Raw genomic sequence first — 22731 nt, 5'->3', positions numbered from 1 at the left:
TAGTGTTTTATACATGATACAGGGGCCATGGTTCATAATTATTCTGCAACATATAGATATGCTTTGTCATACATGTCATATGTTAATTGCACTTAAGCTTCCTGTTATTGTTACTGTCTTTGGAAAAAAAAATTCAATAAAGAAATATTGGAATTAAAAGGACGAATAAACATTGGCATCAACGCTATTAGAATGAGAACTTTCTATTAAATGGTTAATGTAAATAATAAAAATGATCTAAAAAAAACCTGTCCAGATATGCACGTGTTAGGTGTGGTGCACTGTAAAATGCACTGCCTTGAAAACCACCCCTAAGATACAGCAACCATCACACTATACCAGAAATGTAGACAGACATTTTTGATTTTTTTTAATACAGGACTTGTCAAAAACTTGTGTTGTTTTTATTTACTTCTTACACTTTTGTGGTGAATGAGTAGGGGGTATTATGTATGTACTCCATACTCATTCACATGGGGGGGCGGATCTGGGGGCACCCTTGTTGCAGATTCCGATAAGTCCCCCGCCCACCGGCCTGGGTTGTGGGGAAGAAGCCCTGGTTGTTGCCTCCTCCCGAACCATACCAGGCCACATGCCCTCAACATGGGGGCATGTGGCCTGGTATGGCTCGCTTGTCCCTCCCCCCCCTTTCCTGGCCATGACCTAAAGGTCTGGTATGGATTTCCAGGGACCCCACAGCATTTTTTTTTGGGCATGGGGTTCCCCTTAAAATCCATACCAGAACCAAAGGGCTCTGAATCGCTTGAGAGGGGGGGGTTACACCATTCTTTTCACTTTTTTTTTTATACATTCAGTTGACAGCAGGGAACCCGGCTGACAGCGGATGACTCATCCATTGTTAAGGATACAGCGCTTCCTGGCCCTCTCCTTAACAATCAGCCATTTACTGGTTATTAAAAAGAGGGGGGGGCCCAAGGGAAAAAAAATTTAAAAGCCAGAAGCTACAAACACTGTGGCTGCTGACTTTTAATAAGCACACTTACCTGTCCTGGGTGCCCGTGATGTCGGCTGCCCGAGGTCAACCATCCCGCTCTAGGTGCCGGCGTCGCCATTCCAACTAAGAGAAACGGGCAGTGGAGCCTTGCGGCTTCATTGCCCATTTCCTACTGCGCATGCGAGAGTCGCGCAGCGCTTTGTGAATGGGGCGCCCTGTGTTCTGGGTCACACACAGTTCCCAGACACACCGCGTCCCATTCACTAGAAGACAACGTGAGGAGGAGACTGAAGATCACCGCGGAATAGGAAGAGGCAGATTGGGACGATCTGCCTAGCAACAGGCATTTCTGGTAAGTAAAAAAAAAAATTGTTTTTTTTCCCCTCCAATTTTTTAGGAACATTTTTATGCATTTTTTTTTTTTTTTTTTTTTTTTTTTTTAAGAGTGACCCTCCACTATAAGGACGCCTTAATGCTGAAGCCAATAAATGTAGCTTACACACTAGTGTAACAAGCAATTTAGCGCTGCCCTTAAAGATAGCAGCTAACACAGCAAATTAGATAAAAGGCAAAGCAAAGAGGAACAAATGGTGTGGTGCTTACAATATAACGTGACACATAAGCTTACACGCCAAACACTGCTAAACGCCAGCACTTCCAACGTAGGTTTTTAGCTTTCTAGTGGTCATTAAGCCTTAGTGAAAATTTAGCCATAATCTTCGAATCTTCGGGTGCTGCAATAGTTAAAGTGGGGTGCCCTCTAAAAAAAAAAAAAAAAAAAAAAACAATTTAGCAGCTACAAATACTGCAGCTGCTGACTTTTAATAATCGGACACTTACCTGTCCCAGGGTCCAGGGATGCGGGCGAACTAAGACACCCCTCATTTCCCGCTCTCCCTCCTGCACCGGCATTCTTACTGTGGGCACCTGGCTGTGGCTTCACAGCCGGGCATCCACTGTGCATGCGCGAGCGGCGCCGTGATACGCCGCACAGTCATCTGGGACATGTCACGTGTCCCAGATGACTGTTCGGTGAATCACGGTGCCGCTCGCGCATGCACAGTGGGGCGCGAGAGGAAGTGATGTCCCCAGCCCGGGCATTGAAGAAGGCAGAATACGAGGGACCCCCTAGCAACAGGCATTTAGAGGTGAGTACATTTTTTATTTTATTTTTATGAATTTCAAGCTATTTTTTTTTGGTGGCAACACCACTTTAATAGGAATGCTATTCTTTGCTGGAAGCCATATTGCAGCTTCTATGAATGGAGGAGGTGGGAAGAAAGGGTGGGCATAGTTGGCACTCTTGATAAGCGCATATGACAGGTCTCTTGGCTTGAATTAACCCCCACAGCTCCAGAAGATTACAGATGTGGTGGTATGTAATGAACAGAGGAGAGATTTTCAACCGAAACTGCAGCCAGCAGTTTTTCCGCATTGTGATCTTGGATAAAGGGTTTCCCAATCTTTGGTATGCTGAGAATTAAAAAAAAAAAAAAAAAAAAAAAAAAAATTCTAACCAGTAAAGTTAGCCCAATTTTTTTTTGTATAATGTGAAACATTAGTCAAAAAAAAATAGTGATTCTCATTTTTGCCAGAAACGTGCTGCCAGGGAGCCACGTCACGCGACAATTGCAATTGCCATTTAAAGCGTCGCAGTGCCGTATCGCGAAAAGTGCTCTGGTCAGGAAGGGGGTAAATTCTTTCGGGGCTGAAGTGGTTAATAGATACCCAACATGTCACGCTTCAAAATTGCACACGCTTGTGCAATGGCGACAAACTACACACTACACTGCCACAGGCAACACTTTAAAAGCCTTTCCAGGTTAGCAGTTTTGGAGTTGCAGAGGAGGTCTCGTGATAGAATTATTGCTCTTGCGTTCACAATACCTCACACGTGGTGCAATTGCAGTTTATGTATGCATGTGGGATCAGCACACGCAAATAAATTTTTTAGACATAAAAAGAACTTTTAGAGGCAACCAAATGCCCAAAAACAGAATATATATCCTAGTCAATATAAGGCACACATAAAACAGCAGCGCAAAGAAAAAAATAAAAATAAACAAAAAAAAAACAACAACAAACCCATCAGTCCCTGAGAGCAGGGGTCGGCAACCTATGACCCGCAAGGGAAGCTGGGACAGTGGGTGGGCTCAGGCAGTGCAGCGGCGCTGTGACAGGGCAGGGGGGAAGAGAGAGGTGAGCTGTGATGATGCCCGGGCGAGGTGCGGATCGTACCAGTACCCGGGTGGCACCCAGGGTCAACCACCGGATTGACTCTGCCGCTCACATCAGAACAGGAGACAGACAACACTGCGTCTCCTGCATAATGGGAGACAGGAGAGAGAGGAAGAGGGGATGAAACAAAAAAAACAGAAAAGGATTTGGCTATAAATAAAATGTAAGTAATGTTTTTAGTTCTAAACATTTCTAAAGATGGGAAACACCAGCACTCCAACAATGTTCCAAAATGGCCATTTAATGAAGTCCCATATCAGCAAAAAAAAAAAAAAAAAAAAAACACTTCTAAGATCCCCCAATGACACTCTTGGCTCCTCCTTGCTACGGGGGCACTTGCGCAAGCTTGTGTTCTCCCAGCCAGAACACACAGCAATTATTGCTAGTGGCTATAGCTGCTGGCAACAATTACATAAAAAAAAAATCTGACAGGCTGGTTGTACGCAACTTGATCAATGGATTGACTAGGGTACAATCATCCTTCCCATTGTAATGTTGGGGTGATTAAGCACAATTGGTAGATGCACGTTTTAGTCTACATCAGGCAGGCGTTTTATGGTTAAGGGCCTGGTAGCCCACGTTTATTATAAGAAAACAAAAATATTTAGTTCATCCAGTAATCCCACGCAGGGGTTTAAATTCATTCAGCACACAAATGAACATATCAAGCCACCTGGCTCTCAATTGTCAACAGTTCCTCTGCTTGCTCCCAACAGATTTGTCAACTCTTTCCAGCCCCCTGGACTCACCGACTTCCTTAGTCTTCCTGACTCTCAAGGTTGTCAGCCTTTCCCAGTCCCTTACACGGACTACAGTCTCCCACAGGGCAAACCACTCTTCAGCCAGCATCAAGCTGCTCACACTCCACCACCTTCCACACCAACAGCCCTTCATTTATATGGCTTATATGCAGCTGGGCACACACCCTGCTCGTTAACATCAAGACCCAGACACAGGGCTGGAGATATGCAAACTCTGTGTCTGAGTCTCGTTTTCCTCCAATTTCATAGGGACAGAGCCTCGCTCTGTCACATATCCCCCCCCTTTGTTTCGATCCGGAGGGAGGAACACCAGCACCCATCATGATGGTTGGGACACCTCTGTGCTGGCTGTCAGCCACGTAGGCCCAACCTTTTTTCCGGGTGCGCTTCCAGGAACATTCCCCCCTGGATCTTAACAGGTTCCTATATTTTCCTATACTCAGCCTTCCTCTTCTTTTGGGGTCCCTGGGCTTATTCACTTTTCTTGGGGGAACTCTGCCTTCCTTGAGCCCTCCTTTCACCTTACAAATACCCATTTTACCCTTCACCATCGGTATTTCAGGTTTAAAACAGTTTCTCTTGGTACCCACTGCAACCAAATCATTGTTTACAGAACGAACTCCTAACAGATCACAGCTTTCCAATTCAGTGTTTGTTAGAAGAAGACCTGAGGAGGGACTACATCCGACGGGACCATAGCACAGCTCCATCTCACCCGTTGTCCAACACTCCATGGGTACCTGTTCTAACAAACTACCCTGACCTAAGCATAAACCATTTTTTTCAGGTATACACATTACATTGTTATGGCAACCAATATTAACACTTTCTTCCACAGTGTCTCCAGGCACCTTAACTTGTACCTCTGGGCCAGTGACAGAAAGCATCTCTGCTACTGCCGAGTCCATTCTGGGCCGTTCTTTCTCATGAGGCCTAGCGGGTAAGGCAGTATCTGCGCCCTCTACTGACAACTGCTCCGCCACACCTCGGACCACACCAGCAGAGATGTTTCTAGTCACCGCATCAGACGGAGAGACCTCTGATATCTCAAGCAGTTCTCTCGCGTGCCTTCCATACCAATCAATAACTAGAAGTACGCTCACAGAGAATCTGGAGATCCTGTGCCAAATGGGTAACCATTGGTCCCACCAATTCCACTGTTGGTCAAGGTTTCCCAGCACTGCCTGTACCACTTGGCTCCACCCATTGGTGCTACGCAGCACCACCTGGTCCAACTGCGGTGGAGATACCCAAGTATACAGCAAGTTCATTTTTACCAACTCTAGCATTTCCAGTAAAGTTTCTGTCATCTCTAAACATCCCATGTCTAAACACCAGAACTTTCTAGGGTCCTTTACCCTGTCCAAGACATGGAGGGGCTCAGCGACTGCAGGTTGAGAGGGTGAGACATTTGAAGAGACCTCATCCTCCTTGGAGGTACCCATCATCACAGCTTGTTGCTCCCCTGGAGAGCTGTCAGACACATGTCTCACACTTATCCATTCTGCACCAGTGTTGGTAAGCCTCTGCAGGTCATTACAAGTCACACTATCACTTTGATACTCAATATCATTTAGCTGTGGAGCTGTGGACAACACATCTGCGATGCCAGTGCCCTGAACTGTTTCTTCAGAGGGGAGGGCATCAACCTTTGCAGGGACCAGGACGCCCTCAACCACCGGCGGCTCTGCGATCCCCCTGTCTGGCATAGCAGTTGTGTCCACACCCTTGTTACTTAAGCTAGCCCTATCCAGCATGGCTAGCAATTGTTTGGCCCAGCTGTCCCAGTCCATTGTGGTTCCACCATGGGTGTTCCACAGTGTTGCATCACCTGCTGTAGAAAGCCGCACAGAAACATGGGATTCATTAGCTTTAACTGCACATTCCTCACTTCTATATACATCATTTTGTAACACCATACTTTTATCAACGTTGCATTGGGGTGATGCTTCATCACCTAAAGCTTGGTGCAGCACACCATTTTGAACACCTTTTTCTGGTGGCATTACAGACACATTCAGCTTTGTACACTCAACTTTTGCAGGCTGAATTAACCCCTTGCCCACTGGGCTACATGTAGGGTTGTGGGGCTGCGCCCACACGCTCTCACTGTGTGAATTAGTCCCCCCTTGTTCCACCAGCATAGCACCAGAGCCATCCTGGGCAGCCTCTGACTCCAACACATGGAAACCCCCTGAGACTTCCATGGACAATCCTGTGCCTCTGCCTTTCATGGGAGATCTCCTACTCTCATCACTGGTAGTGAACACATTACCAACCTCACTCTCAGATATGACATTACAAGAAATACACGTTTCAATGTCATTACACTCATCACGTTTAGCAATAGTATCACTTTTGTTAGTACGATCATTAGCATTCTCATTACATGTAGACACAACTGCTGTTTTTGTGGTTTGTTTATGAGCCACCATAACCTCTGAGCGACTCTTCACAGCACCTGCTCTCTGTAAAGGGGCACTTTTGCCTATTTGGGCAGCTCCATAGCTGACCTGGGAAACTCTCTGCTCTAACACTGCAAGCTCCTTGGAAGTTTCCCTGGGCAACCCTGCAGCAGCTGTCACTAGGGAACATGGTACCAGCACTGTTTTGGTCACCCCTAGCTCAATTTTCCCAGCCATCTGCTGGATCATAGCAGGCATATGCAGAGTCCCCATGTCCTTTTCAGTCTTTAGCCCTGCGTCTAGTTGGGCTTTACGCTGCGCCTCCCCACTGCTCTGGGTAGCACAATGTAGAAAGTCTATGTCCATTTGTACTGCGGATCTCCCCACTGGACATACTCCCACTTCACTGGATTCAGCATCATAAACTGAAACAGTCTTACCAGTTCCTGCAGCTGATGTCATAGCCTTCACTTGAGTGCGTTGTCTCACTGGTGTGGTGTCTCCACAGGCTGACTCCCCCATGTGGCCAGGGAGCAAAACTGCAGCCTTTCTGGACCCACTGACGCCCCCTGTAGGTAACACAAGATCCTTGTTGCTAGGGGTAACTGCAGACTTGCGCTCCAAAGCTGGTTGGCTATACCTCATGCAGGATTCAGACTGATATACTCTCCTTTCTGGACTGACCCCTTGGCCTAAGTGGCCATGACAGAAAACCTTACGTTTCTCTGGATTTCCAATTCCTAGGACTTCCGGCGACACTTCTCCCATCCTGGAGCATTGCTGGCGGCCCATGATACGATGGAACTCTCCTCTAAGAAGGATTTCCTCTTTAAACTTGCGATAGTCATCCTGGTCCCCATCCATCAAATGGTAAACCGACCGGAACTCTATCCGCAATAAGGTTTGCAGCAGTTTTGGCCACCGGTCCCTAGGCCATTTTCTCTTTACAGCAACTTTTTCAAATCTTACAAGGAAGTCTCCCACCTCCTCTGTAGGCAGCATGGGTTGCATATAGTCAGAGGCCAAGATCTCAGCCCCTTGCAGTGCACCCGACTCTTTGCGATTCCGCTTGAACCATTCATTCCCTGTCTCACATGTCACTGGCCCCTTTTTACTGGTCCTACAAGGTGGAGACATCTTCTCAGACCATGCTGAGCTCACTTCTTGGCATCTCCTCCATGACTGGCTCTCACTCGTTGCCATTGGATACCACTTCTGAGGACACAGCTGATCACAATCATTAGTAGATGAGCTCCAGAATTCATCAACCTCCCATCCAGCTTGGTTATTCCACAAACATTCCTGTGACAAGGGGCAATGGGCAACAGCATGTCCCCACTCACTACAACGGATGCAGCGCAGAGGCCTCCTTGCGTCATGCTGTGGCACCTTTGGGCTCAGGCTGCCAGGAACAACATCCTCTTTAACTTGATTAAACATGAACTTCTTGCTTTTTGACTGCCTCATCCTTGCAATCACATGCACACAGCAGCTTGTAACAGTTCTCAGCAGAGAAAGGAAAAAAAAAAAAATCTGATGTTTAATTCTTCCTTCACAGGTACACAACCTGCATGCAACACAGTCCATCAAATAAACGTATACGCAATGCTGTTCGCCTGGCTGCCACACACAGCTAGCAGTAGTTCCTGATGCGACTCACCATGGAGCAAGGACCCGGATTCCACCGTCTACATGCCCGCATTCGAACACCACTTGTAATGTTGGGGTGATTAAGCACAATTGGTAGATGCACGTTTTAGTCTACATCAGGCAGGCGTTTTATGGTTAAGGGCCTGGTAGCCCACGTTTATTATAAGAAAACAAAAATATTTAGTTCATCCAGTAATCCCACGCAGGGGTTTAAATTCATTCAGCACACAAATGAACATATCAAGCCACCTGGCTCTCAATTGTCAACAGTTCCTCTGCTTGCTCCCAACAGATTTGTCAACTCTTTCCAGCCCCCTGGACTCACCGACTTCCTTAGTCTTCCTGACTCTCAAGGTTGTCAGCCTTTCCCAGTCCCTTACACGGACTACAGTCTCCCACAGGGCAAACCACTCTTCAGCCAGCATCAAGCTGCTCACACTCCACCACCTTCCACACCAACAGCCCTTCATTTATATGGCTTATATGCAGCTGGGCACACACCCTGCTCGTTAACATCAAGACCCAGACACAGGGCTGGAGATATGCAAACTCTGTGTCTGAGTCTCGTTTTCCTCCAATTTCATAGGGACAGAGCCTCGCTCTGTCACACCATACATAGTTCGAATCTCGGCCTGGACCACATGAGATTCAAACTATGGCCAGCTTAAAGTGATTCTAAAGGCAGGTTTTTTTTTTTTTTTTTGTATCTTCATGCATGATAAAAAAAAAAAAAAAAAAAAAAAAAAAAACTTCTGTGTGCAGCAGCCACCCCCCCCCCCCCCCAATACTTACCTGAGCCCCATCTCAATCCAGAAATGTTGCACGAGAATCTCGGCTATCTGGGACTCTCCCTCCTCATTGGAGGAGACAGCAGCAGGCGCCATTGGCTCCCGCTGCTATCAAAGTCAGTGAGCCATTAAGGAGAGAGGAAGCAGGCCAAGTCTCGGCACATGTCTGAATGGACACACAGAGCAGCAGCTCTACTCAGGTGCCCCCCACCTTAAATGTGTCTCAATCTGTTGGGCGACAATCATGGTAAAATCACACAAACAGAATAGCGGGACAGCTGTCGCCCAAAAGTACAAGAGCTTCTTGCGGGCGACAGGCGTTCCACGATTTTACCACAAGAGCCTGTGGCTCCATTCACACCTGAGTGTTTTCAGCTCATAAAATGCCTGAAAAAACGCATGAAAAATGCCCAACAAGCAATCCCATTAATTTCAATGGCACCTGTTCACATCTGAACGTTTTGTCACCTGAATCAAAATGCCTGAAAAACGCCCTAAGCTCAAAAAAGAACAGATCACCTGATCACAGATCCTTGAGAACTAGTTTATTCAGGGAAGCCTACCCCTCCTCCATCAGATCATCCCCTGCAGCTATTACCTTCTGTACCACCTCCCCCTCCCTTTAGATTGTAAGCTCCATGAGCAGGGCCCGTCTAGACTTTCTGTACTGAACTTTATTGTAACGGTCTCCCTTTAGATTGTAAAGTATTTTATATATATTATATATCTATCTATATCTATATCTATATATCTCTCAATATATCAGTCACACACTTAGTATGAAAATACTGTGAGATCTTACAGTTTAGGTACGAGATTTGGCTGAATGCCTTCCCAGGGGGCATCTGTGCAGCTCTGGCTACATCACCATAGCCTTCAGGTAAACCAGGAAGTAGGGACCAAAAGAGTAAAATAAAGATAAAATTGGTTTTCACACCAGCGTGCAAAGGTGATTGCTGATGTGACATTTGGGGTAAGGGGGGAAAAGGTCCACTTAGAACAGGGGTTGACAAATTTGCTTGGAATCTAGGAGCCAGCTAAAAAAGTTAGGAGCCAGGTCCGTGACGGCGATCCGGACCTGTCCCTGGCCTGACATGGAGACGAGTGAGGGGAAGATAGCAGCGCCGTCGCCGCCCCCCCCCCCCCCGTCTCCAAGTCATTGCCCATAGCTCTTAGAGGGACATTTTATTTATTTTTTTCAAATGACAATTTTTTTTTCAATTGCATTTTAGTGTAAATATGAGATCCGAGGTCTCTCTGACCCCAGATCTCATATTTAAGAGGACCTGTCATGCTTTTTCTATTACAAGGGATTTTTACATTCCTTGTAATAAGAATAAAAGTGACACAACATTTTTTTTAAAAGAACAGTGGAAAAAAAAAAAAAAAAAAAGTTAAAATAAGAAGAAAAAATTATAATTTTTAAACGCGCCCTGTCCTGCCCGCATATAAAATCGGTGTTCGAACCACACATAGGAGGTAGCGCCGTGATCGGTAGAGCGAGAGCAATAATTCTAGCCCCAGACCTCCTCTGTAACTCAAAACGTGCAACCTGTAGAATTTTTTTAAAGGTCGCCTATGGAGATTTTAAAGGGTAAAAGTTTGTCGCCATTCCATGAGCGGGTGCAATTTTGAAGCGTGACATGTTGGGTATCAATTTACTCGGCGTAACATTATCTTTCACAATATAAAAAATAATTGGGCTAACTTTACTGTTGTCTTATTTTTTTTATTAACTAAATTATTTTTCCCAACAAAAGTGCGCTTGTAAGTCCGCTGCACAAATACGGTGTGACAGACAGTATTGCAACAACCACCATTTTATTCTCTAGGGTGTTAGAATAAAAAATATATATAATGTTTAGGGGGTTCTAAATAAAGGGAAGAAGAGGCAGGTAATATAAAACAGAGGAATCTTCATTAGCATTGCTGGTTTGTCATACCAACGGCGACCACAAGAGGGCGCCAGATTCCATAAGGAATCATAGGACCGCAGAAGGCCTCAAAGCCGCGGCCTAAATTTTCGGCCGCCGGCAGAACGGCCCGACGCGATCACGCTGGGGGGGTCCACAGAGACAGGATACCCCCAGCTGTGCTGCCCCAGGCACGAGGTCGCTATTTCTAGTCGCCAATGCGACCTGGCGCCCGGGTTTTGTCGAGCCCTGACTTAGAATATATCTAAAGACAATATATTTTTATTTAGCTCAAGTAGGGTAATGCGCCTCTGGACTGCAGTAAAACCTGGCAGGCTTTGTTGGATAGATTTCTTAATTTCCTGCCTGGAGAAAACATTGTCCTTGTGAAGTGAAATCTAACAGAGTGCCATATATCATTAAAGTGGCTGTAAAGGCTGAAGGTAAAAAAACCTTCTGCATGCAGCTTCCCCCCACTAATCACCAGAGCCCTGTCTCCATGCAGTGATGCACAGGAGCTTCAGATATCCCAAGTCTCTCTTTCTCCCCATTTGCTAAAACACAGCAGCAGAAGCCATTAGCTCCCACTGCGGTCAATCACAGCCAGTGAGCCAATGAGGAGAGAGCGGGGGCAGGGCTGAATGGCAGCTCTATGTGCCCTATGGACGCATAGAGCGGGGCTCAGGAACGAGCACACACCAGTGTCCCTATAGCAAGCGGCTTGGTGTTGGGGGCACTGGTCAAGGGGGAGGAGTGGGTATAAGCGCACATACTAAGGGCTAAATTTAATTTCAAATAGAAGTTCCCATGTGCAGCCTGGGCCTAGGATTTAAGATACTCAGAAGGGATAGCGGGAATTACCTAAACAATGAAGAGTTCTGACCTCAGTGGCTGCCAATTTATTCCACATCACTGACCAAATGTATTGAAATTACATGAAAACCAGACAAGTAACATTTTAACATTTTCTGACAAAGGTAAGAGAATATATTATATATATATATATATATATATATATATATATATATATATATATATATATATAAATAATATGAGAATGGGGTACATAGTCATCAACATGGAGACAAGGTGCTTTGGGGTGGGGTGGCCGCAGGGCCCCTTCCCCAAAGCACCCCCCATGTGGAGGGCACGTGGCCTGGTATGGCTCGGGGGGGGGGCGCTTGCTCGTCCCCACCCCCCTTTTCTGACCGGCCAGGCTGCGTGCTCGGATAAGGGTCTGGTATGGATTTTGGGGGGACCCCATGCCGTTTTTTTTGGCGTAGGGGTTTCCCCTTAATATCAATACCAGACCTAAGGGTCTAGTATGCTTTTGGAGGGGGACCCCATGCCGTTTTTTTTGGCGTAGGGGGTTCCCCTTAATATCAATACCAGACCTAAGGGTCTAGTATGCTTTTGGAGGGGGAACCCATGCCGTTTTTTTTTTTTTTAATTTAAATGTGGCGTGGAGTTCCCCCTCGAGACCTTATTATTCTGTGATTGGCCACGGCTAAAGTCGCCTGGGCTGGGGGCAACTTAAAGTCCTGTTGTAAGTCGCGCTGTGATTTATACTCAAGTCGTGTCCAAGTTGCCTCTCAAAGTGGCGCTGAAAGTTGTATTGCCCCTGTGTGAACTGGCTCTTAAATGGATTGTAAAGTGCTATTTTTATAGGGAAAAAAAAAAAAACACAAGAAACATGTTATACTTACCTGCCCTGTGTAGTGCATTTGAACAAAGCAGCCCAGATCCTTCTCTTCTTGGGTCCCTCTTCTGTGCTCCTCCTGTTGAGTCCCTTCACAGCAAGCAGCTTGCTATGGGGGCAGCCGAGTCACGGCTTCTTGTGTCCATTCAGACACGGAACACGGCCCCCTCACTCTCCTGATTGGCTAGCTGACTTTGATTGATAGGAGCAACAATGGTGCTGGTGCTGTGTTTCAGCCAAACAGGAGGGAGAATCTCGAACGCCTGAGAAACTCCTGGACATCACTGGACAGAGATGGACAGAGATGGACAGAGATGGACCTCAGCAAAGTGTGAGGAGGGGCTGCTGCACACAGAAGGCTTTTTTTTCTTAATGCATAGAAAGAATTAACCGCTTTCTGACCAACTCACGCAGATATACTGCAGCAGAAGGGCACGTACAGGCAAAAGCATGTATCTGTACGTTGTGCTGTAAAAGCCAAACATCAAAAAGACCAAGAGTTAAGCTCAGCCACTGCTACAACAGGTGGGGGAGGGGGGGGAGCACACTGCGCATGCACAGGTTTTGAATCAGGGAAAAGCACTTGTCTCCTTTTGCTGGCATATCAAAAATCTGACTATAGATTCAGTGAAGTCTTCCTTCACACCGCCAGGATCTTCACAGCGCTGGGCAGTGTTTCTATTTGAGTTGTTTTAATTTTAATTAATTAATTAATTTAATAATCGATTAGTTGTTGATTAAGTGATTACTATTTTCATAATCCATTAATCAGCCAGTAATATAATGGGGTTAAAAACAAAACGAAAATGAGCCTTTTATAGTACAAAAAGAGCAAATCACTACTGTATTACTTTCACAGTTCTACAGTAAAAAACAAACCCCCTACACTAGTGATTATCTGCTTTTTTTGTACTATAAAAAGGGCTCATTTTAGTTTTTTTAACCCCATTATCTTACTAAACATCTTAGAATCTGGTTCACATCTATGTTTTTTTTTGGGTGCTTTTTGCAGAAACGCACTACAGTTCATTTACATGGTTTCCTATGGGACACGTTCACATCTATGCTTTTTTCAGTCGCTGCATACTTGGAAAGGGTCAGGGACTATTTTTCTTTTTTTTTTTTTAATGCAAAACTATACTTTTTTTGGTTCAATATACTTCAATGGAGAAGCTGAAAAAAATGCATCTAATGCATTTTTGCTGCAATTTATGTTTTTTAATCTGCCCAACAAATTTGCCCGCCACTGTGGTTGAAAATGAAAGTCGATTTGACCCCACTAGCGATTAGAAAATCGAACGAACATTCTTAAAATGACATTTAATTTTGAAGGAAGACATTGTTTTTTGTTTTTATTAAAAAATGTGATCTCCGAGTCTAATGATATTTATCATTTTCACTCTTTAATGGTATATACAGTACATCTAATGTACTGTATATACAATAATGTTTCTATTATTTTTTTTCTTTATTCTGTACTCCGTTATTTTTATCATTTTCCTATTCTATAGCCTCAATGAGAGATGTATACTGGTACAATCACACCTTGATTCACAAATGTACTTTTTTGTTCTCTCTGTGCATTTCGATAAAGACATTTGACAAAAGGCAAAAAAAAAAAAAAAAAAACAAACAAACACACACACACACACACACACACACACACACACACACACACACACACACACACACACACACAACTGATAGTTTAGGTAGGCCCTCATGCTACATATTTAGGCTTCATGTACCCTTCTGGTAAACGGACATATAGGAGCTGTGGGCATTTTTTTCAGCTGTCCCTAAACTCTCCTCTGTTATCAGTACATGTACACGGGTCGTCAATAGCAGCTTAGTTTAGAAGCGTTTTTTGGAACAGCAAAAAAAAATAAAAAATCCCATTTGCGACGAATGTTCAGAGGCATTTGAAACAATCTCCTGTAACAGCTTGTAAATGCGTGTAAACGCGGTAACTCATGTTTAGCCGTGTTTTGTTTACAAGCGTTTGACTATTTGAAAAAAAATGCTTCTAAACGCAGCATGTAAAATGTATCAAAACTGAAGTTTTTAAACGCCGGTTACTATCTATCAAGTTACATCGTTCAAGAGAGGTTGCAAAATTCCCCGTGTTCATTAAATCTTATTGGTAAACTAAAAGAAGATTGCACAATCAGACTGAAACATGCATGCTCCCGGACAATCTTTTTTTTTTTTTTTTTTTTACTTTGTAGAAGAAAAACAAAAAAAAACAAAAAAAAAAAAAAAAACTTAAAGCATGTATCTGATTCTGGGAGAAAATGTAATCTTTATATTGTAAACAAGAAAAAAAAAAAAAAATAAATAAAAAAAAAAAAAACACACACACACACTCTTTTACCATCTTTTATCTGCTTGCATAAACAATTAGGCTAGTTTCACACAATTACATTTTCTTTTTCATGTGTTTTTCACATGCATGTTGAAGCGCGTTCTGCACATGCGTTGACATGCTTTTTCTTATGCTGGCCAAAAAAAAAAAAAAACATTTAGGCTTCTAATCAATGACTGAAAACTCATGAACAATGCACCACACCTGCATTTCATGCTTTACCACTGATGCCCTTGGGCCGGAAAACACATGGAAGGAGACAAACAAACCAGACCTGAGATATTTTCAAAAACTTGGTGCAGAGATGTGATTAGGCTTGACCTATAACATTGCCTTTATTGACACGTGCGTTTTAACCCGTTCCAAAGCATGCGTTAGGAAATGTGTGAACAAGGTCTTCGCATTAGAACATCAGCACTATAATGCAAAATAATGGATGTGCCAGAGGAACATTTTACCCAGTGGAGCAGATCACATCTAAGTAGATCGTACCAAAGCACACAATGATTATATCACTACAGGAAATAAATCCTCGTTGGCCAAACCAAGAACATATGGTGTATGAAAATGCATATTAAAGCATCAAGAACACGCAATGAAAGCATGTGTCCACAATAAGCGTAAAAAATATGCACAAAAAAATATATATTTTTTTAAATTTTAATAAAAACTTACATAAGAGAATATGGATACATGAGAACCTGGCCTTATGTATACTGTATTCCAACCAAATTTATTAACGCATCACAACTTAAAGTGGTATCAAAACACAAAAGTGGTGGCTGCATTCGTTTTCTTTTATCTTCCCCTAGTGAAACAAACAGTAATGTGCTGTAAACATGGTCGGTCTTTCCGGCAGAAAACGTGCGATCGGATCGTGTTGTCGGAAAATCCGATCGTGTGTGGGCTCCATGGGACTTTTTCTGTCGGAATTTCCGACACACAAAGTTTGAGAGCTGGATCTAAAATTTTGCGACAACAAAATCCGATCGTGTGTAGACAATTCCGACGGACTAAGTGCCACAAATGCTCAGAATAAATTACGAGACGAAAGTAATTGGCTACTGCCCTCTTTATAGTCCTGTCATACTGAACGCGTCACCTCGTTCTGAAGGAACTTTGTGCGACCGTGTGTATGCAAGACAAGTTTGGGCCAAAATCCGTCAGAAATAATCCAACAGATTATGTCATCGGAATGTCCAACCGTGTGTACAGGGCATTAGTCTTATTTTTCAAAACTTCCTATAGCAGACCAAACTCTCCAGACAAAGTAGCAGTAAGGCCTCATTCACACCATGGCGCATTGAAGTTTTTCTGCAACGGCACAAAAAAAAAAACACACAACAATTGTTCTCTATGTACCTTGTTCACAACACTGGTATTACGTGCAGTTTTTATTCTGTGCAGGAATCTGCAATATGTATGCAGTTTTTCTCCATGGGAAAAAAACATGACATGACATCAACATTGGCGTGAATAGGACACATGACTGAAGCACATGAAGACTGATGTCTGCATGCAAGAAATGTGCACGGCTTTCCCATTCGTTATCATGCATGTATGGTGTTAACGAGCTCCGACGTTGGGTTCACACTGTGTGGCGTGGCTCGCAGCAGGGGGTCTGGTGCCTCCCCGTTCATTTCAGGTTAGAATTTTTGGCTGAAATCAAACCTGAAAACTGAGCCAAAAACGCACAGGACCCTTCTGCTGTGAGCTCCGCGGCCACCGGGGAGATGTGCAAATTGGCTCCATTGAGAGCTGGTCACACTCTCCTGTCATTCGAAAAAACACGAATCGAATTCGCAAAAGCGTGAACCCAACCTTAAGCCTCGTACACGCGATCAGATTTTCGGCTGGGAATTGTGTGATGACCGTTAGCGAGCTCCATCAGACAACCGATGTCCAACTTTTGGCCAACAAATGTTGGATGGCAGGCTAGTAAATTTTCGGCGGACAGTGGTCTGTTGTCAGATTTTTGTATCGGGTGTACACAAGGCAGTCACACAAAAGTCCAAAGTACAAACACACATGCTCGGAATCAATGCTAACCAAAGGGTGGCGCTCATGAGCAGAAATGCCAGGTAGTACGACACTCCGTTCGTGTTTGTTGACCGACAATTGTGTACCGTTAGTATGCAAGACAAGTTCCTGGCACACACCCTTTGGACAAAAGTCTGACACTGTGTTGGCCAACAATCCGATCGTGTGTACGAGGCTTTAAGCCTCGTACACACGATCGGACTGTTGGCAAACAAAACCGTAGAATTTTGTCCGAAGGGCGTTGGCCCAAACTTGTCTTACATACACAAGGCAATGGCCAACAAACACGAATGTAGTGACGTACTATGTGGTTTTTCAGCTCTTTAGCGCCACCCTTTGGGCTCCTTCTAATTTTGTGTTAGTAATAGTTTGGCGAGTGTTGATTCTCGCTTTTCTTTTTGTGCTTTTCATTTAGCGCTTTTCAGTTCACGCTTTTCATTTCAGTTCGTTTCCTAACGGCTATTCGTCAACCAGACATGTTGCAGAATCGGAGGAGATAACGTGTTATTTATTACTAGCCTTGGAGTTATTGCTTTGACATGATTTGGATGCATATAATGCACTTTTTGGTTAAAGCGGGGTTCCACCCTAAAGTGGAGCTTCCACTCATTGGTATCCTACAGGTATCTGCACCCACTTCCGGCATAGATATCCGTAGAATCTGCGGATATTTACGCCCCTTTCCGCAAGTCCCCCGCTGTCTGCTGGGAAACACACGGATCCCAGAGACAGCGGGGACCATCCTTATTGCGCAGCGCGACTCGCGCATGCGCAGTAGGGAACCAGGAAATGAAGCCGCAAGGCTCCACTTCCTGATTCCCATAGCCAAGATGGCGGCGCCGGCAGCACCCGAAAGACGATCAAGAGATCAAAGTGTCCTTATTTTAAAAGTCAGCAGCTGCGGTATTTGTAGCTGCTGACTTTAAAAAAAAAAAAAAAAAAACGCGGAACTCCCGCTTTAAGTTCTATTGGCAGATAGCATGTCTAATTGTATGTTTTTTTTTGTTTTTTTTTAATGCACAATAAAAAAAAAAAAAAAAAAAACATTGTGGAGAATACTTTGCTATGCGTTTTACTTCAAATGACAGTTTGGGAGTAGGCAGTTACATTAAAAAAAAAAATAATAATAAAATATAAAATTGACAAGGGACACCAACAAAGGATAATGATGTTGTGGTAACGTGCCCAAACAAAAAAATAGAAAAATAAAAGCATAATATTATTCTTGATATCACTAGAATAAAAAAAATAAAAAAAGCCTTTGAAAATGTGTTTGCAAAAACTCCATGATCATCACCAAAACGCAGCTTCATTATTATCCCATTAAAGAAGAAGATAATTGTGCGCAGCATTTGGAGATTTCATAATTGGCCACATCAGGAATGTTAATTCTCCATTACGAATGCTAGTTTCCAAAGGACAAGCCAGAAATGGTCGCTCTTGTACTTTTGTCCCACGGACTTGTTTACACACACTCGGAAAATCCGACAGACATTTGTCTGCGGAAAATCCGACAACAATTGTACGATGGAGCATACACGGTCGGATTTTCTGCCAACAGCCTGTCATCACACATTTCCCCTCGGAAAATCTGATCATGCGTACAAGGCTTTAGAGCTAAACATAGACATTAAATATAAACAAAGCATATCCCTCTATAGTGGTTACTTGCCAAAATTAAGAGCACCAAGGGTAATTTCTATATGATGTTATCAGCATGAATCACTTCTGACAAGTTTTCCTGACACCAAGAGAAAATGGTGACAGGGCAGGGACCTCCAGCTGATTGACAGCCTCAGCTCTGTTCCTGTGTGCTGTGTGAATAGGGGTGGGGTGGTGTCCCCTCCCTCCAATCAGCTCTCCGTCCCCTGTTTTCTGACAGCTCAGACGAGCTTTAGGCCCCTTTCACACTGAAGCACTTTGCAGGTGCTAAAGTACAAAAAATATCACCTGCAAAGCGCCCTGAAAGAGCCACTCAATGCACTCCAATGTGAAAGCCCCGAGGGCTTCCACACTGGTGCGGTGCACTTGCAGGATGGTCAAAAAAGTCCTGCCAGCCGCATCTTTGGAGCGATGTAGGAGCAGTGTATTTACCACTCCTAAAGCGCCCCTTCCCATTAAAAACAATGGGGCAGCGCTGCAAACCCGCCTGCAAAGTGACGCAGCAGCGGCGCTTTACGAGCGGTTTTAACCCTTTTGCACCCGCTAGCGACCACTAAAGCGAAGGTAAAGTGCCGCTAAATATAGCGCTGCTTTACCGACAGCACCTACAACACTTCAGTGTGAAAGTAGCCTTAGAAATTCAGCACTTTGAATAGATGTGGACAAGAGAAGACTGCAGATAAACAGGTAAAACTTATGCAGGAGGATTTGTTCTATGTATCGCCACAGACCAGTCACTTCAGTGCCTATAAGGGATTACAACCACTTTGGCATGAAGTGTAAAGTGGTATAAAGTGTTACAGTGCCAGTTAAAGCAGAACTAAAGGCAAGAATACTTGTACTGAGTTTAGAGGCTTTCATACCCCAGTGCTGTGACAGTTCCCTTTTGTATACACTGTTTGTTTTTATAGCACTTTGCCACTGTATTGGCTTGACAAGTATAATTTGTATGTGCAATTTTTTTTTCAATAAACTAATTTTTTTTTTTTTTTTTAAAAGACAAGAATACTCACCTATGCTCCAACAGCACAAAAGCCCATGAGTTCCCTAGTTGGTGCCAGTCTCTTCTCCCTGGCTTCTTCCAGGTGCCAGTCTTTGGCCATCTTGATTGGCCAGTGGCCAATGACATCAATCCCATGCACGTGCAGCTCTGTGTATATTCTGCACAAGACTACAAACAGGCAGGCATGTTTATTTTTCTGCAGCAGAGATGTTGCAATCCCCTGCAATAAAAAGCCTACCTGTTACCATTTTTTTTTTCTTTGCCTTTAGTTCCGCTTCACCAGGGGTGCCTGCAATAGTCAACCTTTGTTAGTTTATGTAAAAGCTTCATCTCCCAAAAAAATGTTTCTCTAAATGTTAGCCGGAAGTCCATCTAAGTCGGCCAGGCATCTAACACTACCCTCTCGACAGATTGCCGACCAAAGGTATTGCCTTTGTCCAGGGTGGAAACACCCTAAACGCCAACCATACATGGATCAACATTCGGCCAGCTCAGCAGCGACTAGCCATCCATTGATCGACTTGGGTACAACCAGCCTGTCTAATTTTTTAAATGCGATTACTGCAGGGGGCTATTGTTGTTAGCAGTAATCATTGTGTTCCGACAGCCAGGAAGGCTTCTTGCATCCCCACTCTTGCTGAACACAACAGCGCTGCAAGAGGCAATCCCCCATTAACACGACTATGTTGATGGGGAAAATGAAGTGATTTTCTTTCCTTCCACCCTTGTTGGAAGGAAAGAAAATCAAATCATCTATGGGCTGTCTAGCGCCCGTTTACACCAGAACGCAGTGTGGGAAAGGCACCTTTTTTTCCCACATCGCACAGGAACACGCAGCCAAATCTAGATGAGCATGGGTGCCATTTGCAGTCCCCAAACAACATGGGATGCATCACCGCGCAGTTTGGTGCAGTGCCGTTTTTTTTAATCGCTCCTGCTGTACTTTTTGCGCATTTTCGCATTAAGGCGCAGGAACACGCCTGTTAATCACTGCTGGGTTTTTTATTTTTTTGCGCTATAAATCAAAAAAGACATTCGGTAAAAAAAATACAATAAAAAAAAATGTGCAGAGCATTGGTGAGCATTGCAGTGTATTGGCAGAGTATGGATGAGCTCAGGCGTGTTCGCATACGCCACGTGCTGAGCCCTCCAGAAAGTCGGCGCAGCGTTGCGCTAATCACAGGCAGTGATATATTTCCCGATCTCTGCAGCCGCGCATCGGGGCAATGTCTCACTGCATGTAATTAGTGCAGCGCTGCACCAACTTCCTGGCAGGCTCAGCACGTGGCATATGCAAACACGCCTGAGCTCATCCTTATTGCAGAGTACTGCACAGTGTTGCAGAGTACTGCAGAACATTGGCACTGAGCAGCCCTGTGGGCACTACACATCCAGCTCACAGCGCTGCTGCAATCGCTCCCCCTCTCCCTGTCCCGATCGGTACACAGAGGGGAGGGAGGCACTGGCGTCATGACATGAAGCCGGTTTATTTACAAGTGATCACTCCGTCATTTGACGGACCGATCACGTGGTAAGCGGCCGCTATCAGCTGGCATTTACCATGATCCGTGATGCGCCAGGTCCTCCGGACGCGGCAGTCACAGATGTTCCCGGGGTGCGCGCCCCAGGAGCAAGATTCTGGGAGGACGTCCACCCAGAATAAGCCGACCACACTGTAGTCATTTTTCTGCTATGTCCCAGTCAGCAAGTGGTTATATGAAAATCGTACAATCTGGCACCGTACGAAAAAAAAATCTGTGCATGTCCAATAGAATAATATTGGATGAACTGTCCTGATCGGCTCCGAAAGCTTTGTACTAGCGATCCGATTACCGTAAGATCGGATGTGCCATTTTTCAGATCACGTGTAACGGGCCTTAGGGATTGCTAAATTTGATTTTGGGATTAAATACCACTATAACAAAGCGTGTGCTTGCCTTTCATTTTATCGTTTGTGTAGGTAATAGTAGATCGTAACCTCTAAACGAGCAGGACCCTCTGATCCCTCCTGTATTCATTTGTATTGTACTGTCTGCCCTCATTTTGTAAAGTGTAAACAGTTGGCGCTATATAAAATCTGCATAGTAATAGTCAAAATAAATAAAAACACAAAATAAACCCACACAAACAAAAAGTAAGAAGGCCCTGACCACAATCTACAAGAAACAAAAAAGGGAAGGTGACACCTGATGAGCCACATAAAGGTGTGACACCTTTGCTGATGACACATCTGCAGGCTAGACACTGCATGGCTTTCTTATGTCACCCAACTGCTGATTCAATGATTGGCAAAGTATAAACAAGCACAAGTTCAGTGCCATGGCAGATGAAGCCTCCTTCTAGAGCCCCACCCATACATTATACATGAACACTGATCTCACACTATGCCATTGGGATCACAATGTAAACACAGAGGCTGGTGTGTGGGAAAGGTCCAATCAGTGTGAATGGGGTCAATGCACCACTATTTACAAAACAAAGGCTTTAATAGGAACATTGTGACAACAAATGAGCGCCCCCCCTCCCCTTATCGGGGCAAGGTGGCTCCAAGCCAAGGCTCTATGTGCTTATCGCTGTTCCTATAGCTCACCTGAGCAGGCTGCTTAGCGGGTGACTAGAAGAAGACCCTCCTCCAGATACTCCAGCTCCGCCCCCCGAGGCTCCTCCTGGACCGGCCCCACTCAACCGCTTCCCCCCCAACAACCTCTCTACCGCTGCCCGGTTACCGGTGCGGGAGGCCTCCAGAAGCTCCTGCTCTTTCCCCATCCCGCCGTCACCCCGGCAACCACGCCTCCGCCTCCACTTCCGAGACGAGCGCGCATACGTCACACGCACATTCCACAACCCCTTAATCCAGTCTTGCATTCTGGCTGCGTATGGCCGTGGACACGCATGCTTACCATCGCTTCCTGCAACATAAATCTCTTCCTGTTAGAGTCCCAATAAAGTTTTTCAAATAGGTAGAAAAAAAAAGAAAGAAACTTTGTGTACAGTGTACTGTTGTTTACAGTTAAAGTTTTGTTGTGCAATGTAGCATTTTTATGATGCAGTTACGTAAGCCAAGCCCTCTTTGTTTGATCAGTCTTCCCCAAAGTATGAATATTGTGTGAGCTGTTGTGTGTGTCGTCACATGGAAAGTGGATCTGAAATGGAACAGTGAAGATTTGGGAACATTTAGAAATGTTTAAGTAGAACTGAACGCAGCGGTGTGGAAATGTAAAAAAAAAAAAAAAACAACTTGTACACACGATC

General features: G+C 44.6%; 1 protein-coding gene across 1 annotated transcript in view; it reads right to left on the bottom strand.

Moving 5' to 3' along the window:
• The window catches only part of ANKS1A (ankyrin repeat and sterile alpha motif domain containing 1A), a 171607-nt gene extending 149251 nt beyond the window's left edge, over positions 1–22356 (bottom strand). Inside the window, 1 exon segment of the mRNA XM_077484450.1 lies at positions 22070–22356. Coding sequence (XP_077340576.1) covers positions 22070–22245 — 176 coding nt within the window. The 5' untranslated portion in view covers positions 22246–22356.
• Positions 22357–22731: the final 375 nt, after the last annotated feature.

Source organism: Lithobates pipiens, unplaced genomic scaffold (genome assembly GCF_037356315.1).
Source record: "Lithobates pipiens isolate NorthernLeopardFrog02 unplaced genomic scaffold, aLitPip1_a1.2 Scaffold_16, whole genome shotgun sequence".
NCBI lineage: Eukaryota > Metazoa > Chordata > Amphibia > Anura > Ranidae > Lithobates > Lithobates pipiens.
The sequence above is the reverse complement of the archived record's forward strand: the minus strand, read 5'-3'. Positions and strand labels throughout refer to the sequence as shown.